At 41.7% G+C, this 16,352-nt stretch overlaps 1 protein-coding gene across 3 annotated transcripts in view; it reads left to right on the forward strand.

Moving 5' to 3' along the window:
• FNIP1 (folliculin interacting protein 1) overlaps positions 1–16,352 on the forward strand; it is a 70,801-nt gene that overhangs the window by 32,481 nt on the left and 21,968 nt on the right. For 2 of the 3 annotated variants that reach the window (XM_076350470.1, XM_076350471.1), the window contains exons 3-7: positions 7,484–7,627; positions 11,929–12,029; positions 12,300–12,374; positions 12,909–13,000; positions 15,615–15,698. In XM_076350470.1, coding sequence (XP_076206585.1) covers positions 7,484–7,627; positions 11,929–12,029; positions 12,300–12,374; positions 12,909–13,000; positions 15,615–15,698 — 496 coding nt within the window. The remainder of the gene's footprint in view (positions 1–7,483; positions 7,628–11,928; positions 12,030–12,299; positions 12,375–12,908; positions 13,001–15,614; positions 15,699–16,352) is intronic. The other variant, XM_076350472.1, reaches the window with a different exon arrangement.

Raw genomic sequence — 16,352 nt, forward strand, 5'->3', positions numbered from 1 at the left:
ACTTGCACAGTGAACTTGCAAACTTCACTGTTTTGGTTTATTTCAGAAAGATCATTGGCTGTGGCAGCTCAACAGCAACAGAGTAAATGGCTGATAATGAAGCTAATATGGTTCCATATTAATCTCTCCTTTATTTTTCTTTGTGAAGGGGGAGGGAAATAGCTGTATTCACCATCTCTATGAAATGAGTGTGTGAGACTGATGGAGGAAGACTGTTCCCAGTGTGTTTGAAATGCCCACTACTCATCTCTAGTAACCCGATACATTTCTTCTTTTTTGTGGTATTAGGAGACTTCGAAAGAGAGTATGTTGAAACATTATGTTTGCCATGATATCTGCCTTCTGCAGCACTCAGATAATGTCATGTCAGGCAAAACTTTCCTCGTAAAACAAAACTTTACAATAGCAGAAACATTATGCAGGTAAAAACGTGCAGAAGAGTCCTCGGCTGGGCTTGCTGCGAGCTTAGTACAGGCCTGTACAGTTAGCAGTACGTACTGGCCATTTTCAAGGAATTGCATTGTTTATTTTTCTTGCTCTTTATCGTGATTTTCATTAACAAAGACACACCCTGCCTATACAAAGTCAGATCTTGGCTCTAAGCACATTCCAAGGCACTCTTGCCCTTTTGCAGCAAGATGTGTGTGGGCTGGGCACTCTCCCTTCTGAAAGGGTATCTGTTCACCACCCCACAAAAGCCAACGCTTTCTGCATCTCCCCCCCCCGCCCCTCCATTTCCTGACGTGATTTATACCTCTGGATTTACAAATAACACTGAGGGGGAGATTTGCAAAAGTGCCTAGCAGTGGCCAGACTGTTCTGGTTGAAGTCTAATCAGTCTAATGCGGAGAACCGAGAGGGTTTCAGTTTGCTTTATGTTGGCGTGCTCTTCAGTTCCCATTTTCTGTTGTTTTGAGATGTGAAAGCAATTATAATTTAGGAGTTGTACGCCTGCAGCAAGGTGAGATAAACTTTGCTCTATTTTATGTATCTAATATCTACATATGTCAAGAGTTATGTGCGGTGGACCAAAGTTGAACATGGCTCAGTCATTTGAATTCTGTAAGGGAAGGTATGGTTATAAAATTTAAGGAGCATCAGAGCAAACTTTTCCAGACACAGGTGTTTCAAGAAATAAAACAGTAGGCTCCGACTTTTTGATGAATGAAAACCGCCGAGTTTATGCTCACACCAAGCTGGGCTCTAATTATTAAAGCATTACTAGGTTCATACTATCTGTGAGGGAAATGTGATTATAACACAAATAAGGATTTTGTGTCTTCATTGGATATTAAATCAGCCTCTTCATGTCTTCAATAAAGCTAAATGTTAGGTAAACAAGAATTTTGGGAGGGCATTGCACAGAGACAGACAGAAGGCAGCTGAGAGTTTGCAGTATGCCCATTAAAATATTTTAATTGCGCAGGAGAAGTGATGTTTTCCCTGGGTCTCGCTAGAGTTAAACTTGGGGAGCAAAGCCGAGAAGCAGTCTGGTGACTCGGGGGGCTGGTGGCCGCCGCGCCGGGAATGTTGGCCGAAGGCTGTGCCAGGCATTTCCACCTAGGCCAGGGAGAGATCCGCCTTAGGCAGCTGTGGGCGCTTGGCATGGGGAGGAGGCAGAGCGAGCCCCTCTGTGAGTCCTATACCTTTTTTGGTGCTAAGCAGAAGAGGTTCTTCCCCGGCTTTCCAGGGGATGGGCTATTGATCAGCCGGGCTCTGTAAGCAGAGCTGAAAGACTGCTTCCTCAGGAGTGTCAGAAAATTGGGTAACTCCCCTGCCTGAGTTCTGCCAGGGTATCCCAGAAGAGAGTGGCTGCCCTTTCCAGCCCTGTGACACTAGGTCATGAGCAAATGTATCAGAACAGGCGTTTGCATATTGAGTATACCAGGGCAGTATGTGGTACGAGAAGTAGACATTACTGATGCCTTTACTAAACAGCCTCGGTCCACACCCAAACATCCACATACCTTGGATTTTTGGGTATCAAAGAACTGTGAGGAAGCTCGTGGGTTTGATCCACTGTCTCCTCTAGAGAGTTACTTCAGAGTTTGTTCCTCATACTAAGAAGTGTCTCGTTTCTACTGAGACTGTATTACTTGGTTTGCAGGTGATGGTGTTACGACCTGTGACTGATTTCTACTAGTAGACTCATTTCTGTGCTTGTCTGCTCCTTTTCCTCTAACACCTCCCCGCCTGCTTTCTGCTGACGCGTACCACCAGCCCCGCTCACCTCCCTGCGTGGCGCCTCGTGGCTGTGCGAGGTCCCGCACACATCTACCCCGTTGGGCTGTACTGAGTTTCCAAGCCAGGAGCCGTGTGTGAACACAAGTATACTCCTCCAAGAGCTGTGATACCAGGCCTGGTTTGAATTTCAAATCAAGCACAACAAGCAGCTCCTTTTCCTTTTTAAGGTGCAGAGGCCAGGTGGCCTGGCCAGTGCTGAGCTTTCAGCCTCGGCTCTGCCTTTCCTGACCCCTGTGTGCTTGGCTTCTCAACCTTGACACTGCTTTCACACTAACCTTACGTGAAGGCTGCGTTGTATTTTACTGTGCTGCTGCTGTTGTACCGCACATGAGTTATGTCACCATAAATGTCAGTGAGCAAAGGCCAGCTGAAGTATGAGGAGTTTTCCTCCAAGGGCCAGCAATTGACTGGGATAAGGATGCCACAGAAATGGTGCCATGAGGGAGAAGTGGGGAGTAAACCAAAGAAGAAGCTGGGAAGGGGAACCTTGCGTCAGGGCTCTCCTCAGAGCAGGCTGAATGAGTTCAGGGACGGGGGTTAGCTGTCTCATTTAACTGCTCGTTTTCCTTTTTATGTTGTCCGCTGGTGACTTATGACAAGACGGCGGTTATCATTTGGGATTTGGCTGAAGAGAGGTGCTGATGTATGTGTAAGAAACTAAAAGATTTCCTAAGTCTAAAGATCAGCCTAGAGGAAGGCGCAGGGTCCAGGGAGGAAGAAGGGGTTTCAAGGGACCATGAGGAAGAGGAGGGAGGAAAGAAAGCAAGAGCCAAGCTGTGCACTGTGCTGAGCGGGGATCCGGAGTTTGGCTGTGAAGGGAGAAAGACAAGGAACCAGGCAAGGGCAGTGGCTTGTTCCCAGGACCCAGAGTCAGAAGAGGATTTTCAGAAGCAGCATATGTTTTGGTTTTTTTAAGAAATGAAAGAGAAAGAGTGGCCTGGGGTACAGAATTTGAGATCTAGAGGTGCAACAGTGGACTTGGATTTGGGGAGTGAAAAGTTAACTTTTGCCATGTAACCTAGTTGTCTTTGTCTTTGGGATAATTTAACTGAAAGGTCATATGATGTTTGATCTCCTACTGCGGCAATTTCTTTCACTCCAAATGTCATATTTATCGCAAAGGAGAAAAATGGCATGCTGTTTTAAGCAAGCCAGGATTAGCCACGTGTTCTAATATACTTCAGCACCGGATAAATGTTGAACAGCAAATCGCTTTGAGGGATTAGTAATTGGATAGTGAGCCTTTTGCTTTTAGGTGAGTTGTGTGAAATGGAGCCTCTGGTCTCTATCTGGCTCTCAGGGAACAGGTTCCCAGTGAGCCAGGCTGAGCGGACTCATAAAGCTGTAAGCACAGAGACCGAGTCCCACCTTCTCAGCTCTGCTTATTCTCTCTAAACAGAAATAGAAGAATACTAGTGGAGTGGGGGAGCATAGGGTTGTCTTTACTTCTTTCACTGACCTCTGAGTAATAGAGGAACTTGACAACTCTGGAAATAAAGGGAGAATGTAGCACTTGACAGCTGCATTTTAAGAAAGATACCTGGATTTTTACAGCAGTACTTGAAGGGAAGGAGTGAATGCCTATTCAAGTTACTCTCATGACCTAGGTGGATGCATACATTTAATTATGCATTCAGACCAATGCATATTAATAAAGGGAAAGAGTTAATTTATCTATTTTGGAATAATTTTTCAGCTTTGCTGAAAATCCTGTTCTAGAAATGAGGTACAGAGCTCTTGAAGAGTGGCAACTTTGCTTGGAAATATGGATTTCTCTATCACTACCACCACAGTGGTATTTGAGCACCTGCTGTTGCGGAGAGGTAGGAAAGAATAAATCATATGATGACATTTCTCTTTCCTTCTGTCACTCACAGCCCTAACACACATGCACACAGTCTGGATTTAGTTCAACACACCAGGCTCCTTTCAACTTTATTATCCCCAAACCAAAACTTGCCCAGCAGAAATTCCTCTTCCTGTGCACAGCACTGGGCATGTTCTTTCCACTTACCGAAGAATTTATAGACCTTGTGGCAAAGAGTTAAAGGTCTTTGCTGATAGAGGTGGAGAGAAGAGATTCCAGAAGCAGAACTGTAGAAGAAAACTACTTTGTACCCTGTCGTACTATAAAGACATTTTACTCTAAGTTATCTTCAGTACTACCTGATAGGTCTCCAAGACTTTCAGCAAATGATGACCTCTAATGTAAGAACTGTGACTGCCAGGAATTCTTTGGAGCTGGGCGGTATCTGCAGCGAGTTGGCAGAGAAAGAACAAAGAGTGTGACCACAGCAGGGAGAGCAGCGTGGCAGCCAGGAGTGGCAGCTGCCCGTGGCATCCTTCCAGCAGATGTTCTGCTCTCCAGCAAAAGTGAGCATTTTGGAGGACTCCAGCAGCACTTTGCCTAGGGATCTGATTTGTTGCAACTATGTCTATTTGGAAAGAAAATCCACAACTTTGAAACTTTCCTTTGTACCGTTCTTAAATAATTAGGTTACCTTTTTATTTTTGGAAACCTGGTTTGAATATCTTTGGAATATTATATCGGAATGCAAGTAATCCCACTCTTTGATGCATAATATCTTGAGATTTGTAGCATCTAAAATTTCATTGACATTTGGAGTCAGAAACCACAGAGGAGAGGGGCATTGCAGGTACTTGATCTGTACTGTGCTGATTGTCCAACAGGTTATTCTTAAGCACATGCTAAGTTTGTAAAAGAGCAAACACCAAAATGCGTCAGTGATCTGTGTTTTAGGAGGGATTTACTGTTTGCAAGGTTCTGAAAAGTGGTATCTGAAAGATCCTCCTTTACAGACTTCTTGCAGGAGTCTTGGTTCATTAAACTCCACTGCAAAGACCAAACAGCCATTTTCCAGGTTTGCTATTTAAATTAGGCAACTATTACTTCAAGATACCAGGCTCCCCAGTGGATCTGGGGAAAGCTGCTGTGCAGAAAAATGCAGTGATAATGAGAAGAAATTACTTAAAAGTAAGTAATTTGCAAACTTAGCCTATTCTTTTAATGCACAGGAATTTTCTTCACCTGTAGAAATGCATTTACTGGCTTTACAGTCTTAAGGAAGCTTAGTTATAATTGTGACTTTTGAGAAGGAACTTTCAACATCTGATGGAAAATGCAAGCTGAAATGTGGTTTGCCTGCAAAAGCTTCTGTAACCCTGTGGATTTTATGTGGTTTTATCACATGATGCTTGCCTAGCCTAGGACATTGTTGTTTGTGTCAGAGATAAAATGCAATTCTAGTTCACGAGTTCCTGCTGAAGTCATATGATGATCATTCACATGTTCCAGCCATTGTGTACTGTGCTCAAGCCGCAGATACTAGCCATTAGCAAATCTACATATTGCATGAATTCAACGTACTCACCAGGATGTCGTAATGAGAGGATACTACTGTGGGAGGCTGTATATGTCAGTAAAGCACAGGACTCAGCGGCTAGTGAATGTTTCCTTCGCTCTGCCACAGAATTACCGATTTGTCTGCACATTTTTCCTTAAGGCTGTCTGTGGCAGCAACTCTCTAACGGGAGCAGCAGTGCAGACTGCTGCGTGGAGCTTGATGATGCCTGACATTTTCTGCTGTTTTGCTAAATCTCACCCACAGTTAGGGCCAAATAAAAGTCAGCTGTCCCTAACTGGGGGTGAGATTTAGCCAAAAAAAAAAAAAAAAAAGTAATCTGCACAGCCTGGGACAGAGGCATGGGATTCCCATCTTGTCCCTCATCAAAATCCCTCCACAGCAGTAAGGCAGTCATCTTTTTGTACAGTTGTTGCTGATTATCGAGCAAAGTCATGAAGTTACCACCCTGTGCCTTGGGTATTTCACACTTTTCTTTATGCCTTTTCCTTTTTTTTCATAGCTATTAAAAGATTGAGACATACTTACGTTTCTGAATGAAGGGGGAGCTTGTGATGTGGACCTGTGAGTCCAGAGATAAAGCTGTGACATGTAACAGCACTTCTGTATTTCCATCTGTCCCGTGAAGGGTTTGCTTCCAGCTTGCTCTTACTGGTTTGGTGATTGTATAGGAAATGTTAATTAAGAAAGTCTTAGGGCAGAGTTAGTATGCAATTTTGAGTGGTGTAGACTATTTCTATCTCCTAGTGCTGCGCACTAGCAAATGTAAATAATGCCAACCTTACGTGGGTGTGTTGAAGTATAATGAGCGTATGAAAAACACGTTGAGATCTTTAGGTGAAGAGGGTTGCCTAATGCTAATGTAAATGGCATTAACTAACGTGGATGCTGATTCTGCTTGGGATGCTGAGATTCGCAGGGGAAATCGCAAATGTTTTTAAATAGGGAATGAAACAGTAGTGGAGCGTCTCCCTTGCCAGTGATTGATAATACTGCGTGTGTAGAGTGGGCACAGATCCTACCCATCCTGTATGTCAGTTCCAGCTCTATCTGAGCCCTCCTAACTCCCTTTTTTGCTGTGCTTTCTGTCTGAATCTCTGTCAGAAATCACCCCTTGGACCATTTCTCCATCGTTTTGTGAAACTTTTCTGGCTTCTCTGTAACACTAACTGTGTTTCTCAGCTTTGTCCATTTTCAGCCTTACAATTCCCTCGTACTGAAAACGGGAGGAACATGTCACCTCTGTGCCACTCTTTAAAAAGACTAGGGGACTTAGACACCGCTAGGGAGAGATCTATAAAAATAGTATCTTTTCTCTCCACTTACCCTTGTAACATGAATCTCTCTTGAATTCTGTGTTGTTCTTGCTCGATTATTCCTAATTGCTGTGTTTTCCCGTACATCCTGAACTGCTCCTTGTCGTGATCTGGCCGGCATCGTCACTCTGGAGGGCCGTGCCCATCACACTGCTGTGTCACCTCCACCCCAGTGGGCACAGGGAGCAAGATGAAGACAGCTGGAGCCTATTGTAGCCATCCTTCCTTTAAACAGTTTGGTACCATCCTTTCTCCTAATCCTGGGTCTAAAAAAGTAATTTGTAAAGCTTCAGTGATGGATGGCTACTTAGGAAAATGGAGTGACATGTTAGCTCCTGGCTAATTGGAGGTAAAACAGCTCAGCTTTCTTTCGTACAGCCAGGCTGCAAGAGATGCTAATAAATATTCTGTTAACTGTTTTCCTCTGGCATAAGCCTTTCCGCTGTTAAATATCTTACCTAAACAGGTAAGTACAATGCTGCTAAATGGTGATTTCAGGTTGTAGGTCTTAGCGTGTCACATATGTTGTCTGTATTTCAGAAACTCTGCAGCGACGCTCAGGTGAGAGTTTTTGGGAAATGTTGCCAACTGAAGCCCGGAGGAGACAGCTCTTCTTCCTTGGATAGTTCAATAAATTCATCCTCCTCATTCTCTGATCCGAAAGAACAATGCCCAAAATACCAGGTGAGTCACTCTTCCTCTTTTTTGCATAACCCATGTCAAATACTAACGGCAGGTGAGGTACTGAATGTTTTAAAATGCTTGAAATTAGAGGCTGGCGGTGGAGAGCAGTTTTCAGTCAAAATCAGACTTTGGTTCTGACTCAGCAGTGTTTAATTCTGTAGCTTTGGGTTTGAAGAAGTCTAAAACCAACCAGCTGGTTCTCTTGGAATGTGTCTTGAATGGCAGCAATTTCTCCAGGGCGCTTGTTCTGTCTTATGACCCGGGTGATAACACTCGTTGGGCACAATCAGACTTGGCACAAATATCTGATCTTGGTATAGATGAGGTAGTTTATTTTACTTTATCGCTAAATGCCAGGGAAATAACAGAGAAATGCACTATCTGTAGGGATAGTCTGTGTAACAGCTTTATAACAAGGGATTCAGTGCACTTGAGTTAGATTTTACATAAGAGATTTTGGCCATGAGAGTAGCTAGAGTCATCTGACACGGATATATTTCTGTCATCTCTCCTTCCATGGATCACAAGTGTTTTATATTAAGCCACCCTAAAATAGAACTAAGCCCTTCCACTCTTTATAATAAAGTAATTGTGTGTTTGAGGGAAGCTGCTATCTCCACAACCTATTCTGAAGTACAGTACTACTGATGTCTTAATCTACCGTAGATATAAATGAAGAACCTTTCAGTGCTGACTTTCCCACTGTCATGTTAGCTCTTGCTATATTTGGCAAGCTGCGTATTCTTGTTTTCTCTTTCTCATCACACTCTTTTCCACAGCTTTAGTAAGGTGGCTGAAGATCTGTTTTCCATTCCTCCCTTCCTGGAAGGGCATTTAGCTGCGGTTATGAAAGGAAGACACATTTCTGTCAGCAGCTTCCTTCCAGCACAAAATAACCTCCTTCGTGCATTGTGTGACCAAGAAAAATGATGCCCCCCACTATCCAGAAATTGTCTCTCCTACTGGGCAGGCTCTGTGCAAACAATGGTCAACATTATTAAAGGAAATTAATTTTAGTGGTTGGCATGACAGTGTATTTTAAAGCTGTGGAAAGTTTTCCCTTTTAAGTCCCCATTTCCTCACGCGTATCACTTAGTCAAAATCTTACCAAATTGAACTGAAATCTTGTGTGGCTATGTGACTGGCTCAGAAAGTGTGCGAGAAACTTTCAGCTGAAGTTGGTCTTCCACAGCGTATTTGTTGTAAACTATCTACTGCATTCCCCGTGCTCCTTCCAGGCTTCCCCAGCAAGTGAGCCATAAATACAAGAGTTCTTTACTGCACAACAAAATTTTGTATCATGTATGCAGAAGGGCCGGAGTAAGTTTGTCCAGACATCAGTCAGCCTGGCATTTCCTATCTTCTAACTGCTGTGTCTGGTAACCTCAGAAGTTACTTAATGTATTTGCAGTATTTGTAAGTTCTTTTGTTCGTTTTTTTTTTTTTAAAGCTATAAAATGGAAGTCCAAATAATACAATGCTATAGGACTTTTTAAATAGTTCTTTATGTTTCCTTGTTTAAATATACTTTGACTATATACGAGCAACTTTAATTGCAAGGTGAAATACAGGGTTTTGTTCCAGGATTCCATATTTTTAATTATGTCCTATCCAGATCCCTCACAAATGTGATTAGAATCCATTAAGATGAAGCCGAATACAGTTCTAAGCTTGCCCACAATTAGTTGCACGTTATGACACTACTGTTACCTCTGTACCTGCTTGTCAGTGTAGTCAGGACTGAAAGTCTTTCTGATTTGTTGATCACGACATTTGACATTTATTTCTGTACTGCATTTTTAATTTACATATGTACTTAGTTATTGATAGGACAATATGTACAGTATGTGGAATATTAAATGCTGTAAATGTATTCAGAAATGTAATTTCCAAATCATGCAAATTTCACTACCTCTAATATGCTAATGTGCAGTAACAAACACTTCTGGGTGTTTTATGGTCAGTTTTTATGTGAGCTCGTAAATAGGACCTAGGGAATTGGTTTGTGTCCAAGCTGCCAGTGCCGGAGGTTGTGCCCTTTTTGCCAGATGTTCCTTGGCTATTTTTTGTTTTGAGTTTTTAATATGTAACCCCTTTCCTCAGTTGATTGCACTCTACTTTGGTCTTGTGTGACCTTTATTTTGCAGCATTAAAGGCCCAAAGAGTTGAGCTGTAGCAGTGTTTCCATATTAAATGCATTAAATATGTGCATCTTCTGTTATGCATGGTAAAATTATTGTTATTAAGTGTAGGTGAAATGCCAGACTGAAACAGACCATGGGTGCATCTTATCATGCTCTTTGACTTCAGCATTGCTTGTCTCCGTCTTTCAGAGGAAAGGGAAACCCCTATAATTATATTTGAAAGCAGCTGATTTTCACTTGCTTTTTTTAATTTGGTTGCTTGACAAAGAAAATCAATACTTTATCTTAAAGTATTTTTCCTCAGCTTTAGAATTAGATTTTCAGAAACAGCAGAAAGTTGAAACCAAAACCAACCATCAAGGGCTTGAGGTTTTATTCAGAATGTGTCCTTCAATTGGAGATCTGCAACAGATTTAAAAATAACAATCATAACATGTGGCTGTAGTAATTTGCAGCGTTCTTACTTCAAGATTTCATGATGCTGGCAGACCTATCATTTCCTAGAGCCATTAACATCTATGCTTATATTTCCTTGGAGCTGCTGGGTCATACTGACTGATTTTCAAGTCTAGTTTTTCCAGTACTGCCTACAGTGCACCTAGGCAGTTTGATATCCTGGGAGGTAAAGATGGAAATGTCTCTGAGACCCAGCTAATGATCAGATTTTGCCCTGTCATATGAACACTAGCAAACCTTGCAATTGTATTCTCATTTTTATAACTGTGGTTGCTACTTCTAGTCATCCTCTATCTTTCTTGCACTGACAGCAGATTTCAGAGGTTAATAGTATGTCTGTTAAAGTACTATCATCTTAATTGAGAGTGCTTGAGAAGAGCTAAAAATTCAGAAGTGTTATAAGTGTGTTGCCTTTTGGCTGATTAGCATTTCCTTGTCCTGCCCTTGTTCGGCGGGCTAGTGAGAGCAGAACATTGAGTGATCATTTTCATATCACTCCTTACTGCTGGTAGGAATCCGTGGTGTGGACACCCTGTCCTTGGTTGTGCTCTGAGCTCACTGTCTGACGCTGGACAAAATATTTAGATATATTCCGAGCCTGTGTAGGAATCCGGGTAAGGATCCTGGTTGTTCAGAGCTTGGATAAGGGATATGGAGATATGGCACTTAACGTTTTCCAAACACAACGTTATTTCTGTGACTGGTTTTAGGGACCTTTTGGAAGGATTACTCCAAGGAAGTGTTATTAGTTATCATGCACCTCAAAGGAAATGTATTGCTCTCTTGCACAGTACCGAAGTACCTCATCTATGAACTGCCAGAGCTCTGTGAGCGTGTGATCACGGTATTTTAAATTACTCAGGGCAAGGCACAAATGGAGAGCCAGCACTAATACTCTGCTAGCCTAGACATGAAACAGCCCTGCATAAAGGGACAGTAATCTCAGTCATTGAAAGTATACAAATAAGATGACTGTCAGCTGAGCAGTCGTCTCCAGTTGATTGCCTTGAGTAACTTTTTAATTTTAGGTTTTTGTTTGCAGTACTTGATCTAGCCTGTGATGTGGCATAGTGACGTTCCTCTTTTGTATTTAGCCAGTATGCCTTACAGCAAGCTCTCACCAACTGAGAAGCAGGAATTGCACAACTTAAGCCTGGCATCATGATGCTACAGCTCTTTGCTGGTACCATCACAGGAGCACCAGGGAAAGATGCATCAAATATAAAATACCATCTGTGGACAAGTTATGAATCGGTCTTTGTCAAGAAAGCACTGGTCCAACTTGGCTCCAATGCACAGTCTGTGTAAAATCTCCAGTGAACTTGTGATTCTTCTTGTCAAGCAGACAAGGTTTAGGCTTAACGGTTCTCATTCAGTAAGGTGTGTTACCACACTCTTAAACTTTTTAGTCCCCTGACTCAGCGCAGTTTGAATCTGCTTCCCCTCACCCCTGTGGATGGGTTAGGTTTGTTGGATGATTTTAGTGGTTTAGCTCACAGCCAATGTGAAGATCACTTTCTACGCTAGCATTATCTTTATTGAACTGTTCAACTTAGCGTGTTCAACAGTGTTACAGCAAGATATTTTGCATGTTTATCTTTCAAATAAAGAATATTTTTTTCTTAGTTGTATGTTGCCTTAATAGAAGTGTGCTTCTAAAATGCTTAAAGACAAATGTTGGTGGGGTTGGTTTTTTTTCAGGGTTCTCGGTGCTCCTCAGATGCTAATATGCTTGGAGAGATGATGTTTGGCTCTGTGGCCATGAGCTACAAGGGCTCTACATTGAAAATTCACCAGATCCGGTAAGATTAATTTTTTACTGCTGGTCTTTTCAGAAGACTTACTCCTTAGTGCTAATATGTTATGAATCGAATGCCACAAGTGCAGAGTAAAAGGAATTTCTGGGTTTGCCTTAAAGTTATTCTGATGTCACAAAATATTAAAATATTCTGATGACACAGAAGGCTGTTATGTTGTGTTTAGGTCTGTAAAATCTGGAGGGTTGTGAAATGGAAAACAAAGCCTGTCTTGGCACTGTGTTTCTGACTGACATCTTCCTTTTTGTCCTCTAGCTCACCTCCTCAGCTCATGCTCAGCAAGGTTTTCACAGCTCGCACTGGAAGCAGCATCTACGGAAGTCTGAATACGTGAGTCCATTACAAATTGTATCTATTGCACATAAGCACGTGAACGTAAGAACACAGAAAACTTTTTTGGGACCCTCCAGGTTCTTTCTCTAGAAAAATAACTTCTTGTTCCCTGATCTGTTACATCCTGTCACTACTGTCCTCACCTTTCCCTTGCAGTTGTCTTCACCTCAGTTTGCTTTAAGCGAATAGATGAACCATTCCTTTAATGCTGACATGGTGAAGCTTGATATTGTAAGGTACAAAAGTACCCGTAACCACCAAAGGAGAAGGGATGAGGACAGAACACTGGAGTTGGGGAATTCAGTCCAAGATGAAGAAAATGGTGTTAGAAAAACATTTGGCTTCAGAGGGTTCAATGTTTAGTTTTCTGTGTATTAACTGACCCGCCTGAGAATGTGGCTTAGGCTATGAAAGCTTTTTCTAGTGGAAGCCTGCATTCTTATCTTGTCCGTTCCATTCGGGCTGTAATGAAGTAACACTATACTGAAATGCAAATCACTGTTTTTGTTGTATGTTTTATGTTTGTTACAGGTTGCAGGACAGTCTTGAGTTCATTAATCAAGACAGCAATACATTAAAGCCTGACCACAGTACAATTATGAATGGACTTCTTGGGAATATAGGTAATTACAAACAGATTTTATTTCCTGGTATCTTTAACTGAGTAATCATAGATTCTAGAATATGAAAGTCTTCTAAATAGAATCAAATTTAAGGGGAAAAAAAAAAAAGAAAGCTAAAGATGTAACAGAAAATTAATGTTGGAGGTTTGGAGGAGAATAAATTGGACAGCTCGAGGAATTAGCAGTGGTTCAATATATACCGCTGTATATGTGTATATAAAATACATAATAGGAATATTTAGATATACTTAAGTTCAAATACAGAAAATGTTGGAAAAGAACAGTCTGTAGAGCTTTCTAAGCAGCATATCTCTGATCAGGCAGGATTGATTCTGCCTGGCTCAGTTCCCCAGTTTTATTTTCGTTAATAATTTTCATTCTGTTCTGTACTCTGGCCACCTGAGCGCATGTGGCCGCATGTTTCGTACTAGTCTAAGTTAACCTTGCACAGTTGCGCTGGAGTTTTTGATCAGATTAGACAGAATATCTTTTTGTTCTCTCCTCTTTCTCTCTCTGTCTGACCGTGGAAGCTAAGCAGTCTTGAAAAACCATCAGGCATCTTTGGTTCTCAGCCTTCGTGGAAGTGCTGTAGGTGAAGGCTCCGTGAACATTAGATTACAGAAAGAGGGGAAGGTCTTGGCTTTTCCCCATGGGAGCGGTGGACCTGATAGTAAAGATACTGTACTTTAGGGCTTGGTTGTCCAGTATAGCAGCCTGATGAGCTTTTCAGCACATCTTCCCTGTCCCTTGGTTTAGATTGTTGACTTTCCAAGCAAATGTCTGTTCTAGTAGGTGGAATAAGGGGCTTCTTTTTACGTTTGCTTTCCAGAATGTATGTAAAATACACTTTTTTAGGGTTGGAAGTAAGGAATGAATTTGATGGCTTTGTTGCTCTAGCTGGGTTTCTGGCTTTGACATGGTCCTAATTCTTGTCGCGTGTGTTTACTTCTCTCCTTCACACTGACTTTAATAAGACTATACCTAAGCATGGACTTAATGCTTTTCAGGCTCAAAAGCTGTATACCTCACTAAAATCATTCCCAATAGTCCATTTATAAGGGAAGCCAATTAAAGCTGTAAGAACCTATTATCTATTAAATGCTTCCTGAATTTACTAATTCAGGAAAGTTAAAAATATGCATTTTTCTTAATATTCAGTATTCCTTTCAGACTTCAATTGTGATTTCTCACAGTGCATGAGTGAATGAGGTGCCTGATCTAAGAGAGAGGCATTCACTTCATCTACTTCTAGGGTTTTCTTGTGGTTTGTACTTGGCAAAAGTTTGCTGTATCACCAGTGTGATCTGAACTGCAAGTTCAAATTCAGATAATGCAACTATTAGGCGTGGACTCAATATGATTTAGGTGTAGTCAGTGCCACACGTTCATCTGTGTCCGGCTTTGTAGTGAGGGTGACTCTTCCCCACTGAGCTGAAAGGGTAACTGCCCTGAGAGCTGGCCTGGAGGTGTGGGCACCTCGGTGCAAGGGCATGCAACAAGAAGTGACAAGATTGCCTTCTAGAAGAGGATGCTGAAACTTTCTTTGTAATTGAGCTGCACAAATTTTCAGTCGGTTCGACAGTGTTTGTTTACAGTTCCCGTTTCAGCGCAGAAGGAACCATGGGTAAAGTAGGTAAAGAAGTTAATCTGTAACTGCAGCATTTCTAACAACTGTGTTCAATAGCAAAGACTGCTCCTGACTCACTGGCTCTTGCCAGCCTGTGATAGGAGAAGGGTCTATGTGTTTTGGTTGGAAACTATTTACAAGCTGCTTTTTTCAGATATGCTGGTTTAAAAAAAAAAAAAAAAAAAAAAAGCACTGGTCGTGTCCTTTCCTTTAATGAGTAAAGACCTAAGAGAATGGGAGGGAGCTTTGTGGAGGTGCAGCCTTCATGTTTTGTATAATCGGAAAACTTTGAGCTGTAGCTTGAAATTTAGCAGAGGGACTGGCAATTAATTCATTAAAAATACCCATGCATTTTTTCCTGGCTCTGTGTACAGTAAATACACTCTTCCCCTGGTATATCTACAATCCAGTATTACTTTTAAAATGGACTACTGAGACTGCTAACATTTATTTTCTGTGTGATCATTTCGCTAAACTGATGTACTGACTGTTCTCAGAACAACTACTTCAGCCTATAATTTTCTGTTGGTTCTACTAAGATGAATTTCTGCCTGCCTTCTCCCCCTTCCTCCCCGCCGTCTTCAGCAACAGTGTTCCTCGGCCACCCCACCAGTGTGGATGTTAAAACAAACATTGTACTCCATGATGAATCTCCTGTTTGTGATCAAGTTAGGCTTTGAGCCTGCATAAATTAATCATTTTTCAACTTGGGGGGGGGGGGAAGCCCTTGGAGAGAAACCCCATCCTTGTATGGGAGACAGTGTAAAGCTGGGTCTATTATTTTAATTCCATAAACACTATATAGTTCAACTGTAAGCCATATCCTTGAATCAACATTCTTGTTAAGCCTAAGAGCTGTTCTCCTGCATACTGTTAGTCTGCATTTATGTTGGCTTGTATCTTCTCCCTGCCCTGGCCCCCTCCCTACAGACTGTTCTGCTTTACTAACCTCATTCTTTCATGTGTATTTTACGTTTTGCCATGTAGGTCTTTCACAGCTTTGCAGCCCTAGGCGGGCATTCTCAGAGCAAGGTCCGCTCCGCCTGATCCGGAGCGCCTCTTTCTTTGCAGGTTTGCAGTATGCTGTGTGCTGTGCTGTGTGGCTAGTCTAGCTGGTGTGACAAAACTGTGTGGATTTGTAGTTTAGCCCTGGAAATAAGATTTATATTTTTTTAAATGCAAAATGGACGGTGATGTCTGCTCTCTTACCTTTTTGGATACATGCTGTAAATCCCCAGAGGACAGCAGGCATTGTAATAGTCCTCTTTGGGGTTGGTTGGTTGTGTTGTTTTGTTTTGGAAACTTATATATTTAGTGGTGGATTTCATATTTCTGGAAATAATATTTCACAATAATGTCAAGCTATTTTTATCTGGACTTGTTTCAACCAAACTGTAAAAACTAAAGCTAACCTAGGTTCATTTAAAATGGACATTTCTTGCTCTTAGTGGCTGGGTCTTATTTCCATGGCTGAGTAGCTTTTATTTCACACACGTATTTGTGAAATGTATATCACATTTAAAGGCTGTTGAGCCTGAGACGCTTTTGATCTTGTGTATATGCAGACTGTGAATCTGGACAGCTTACGGTTTAGATGAACAACCAATGCACTGCTCACAATTTAAAAGTATTTATTTTCTTCAAGACAACATTGTAAAATCCTTTAAAAATTATATATATAATACCTGAGAAAGCTGGTATATGAATGAAGTCGTGTTTATATTG

This window comes from Aptenodytes patagonicus, chromosome 12 (genome assembly GCF_965638725.1).
Source record: "Aptenodytes patagonicus chromosome 12, bAptPat1.pri.cur, whole genome shotgun sequence".
Taxonomy (NCBI): Eukaryota; Metazoa; Chordata; class Aves; order Sphenisciformes; family Spheniscidae; genus Aptenodytes; species Aptenodytes patagonicus.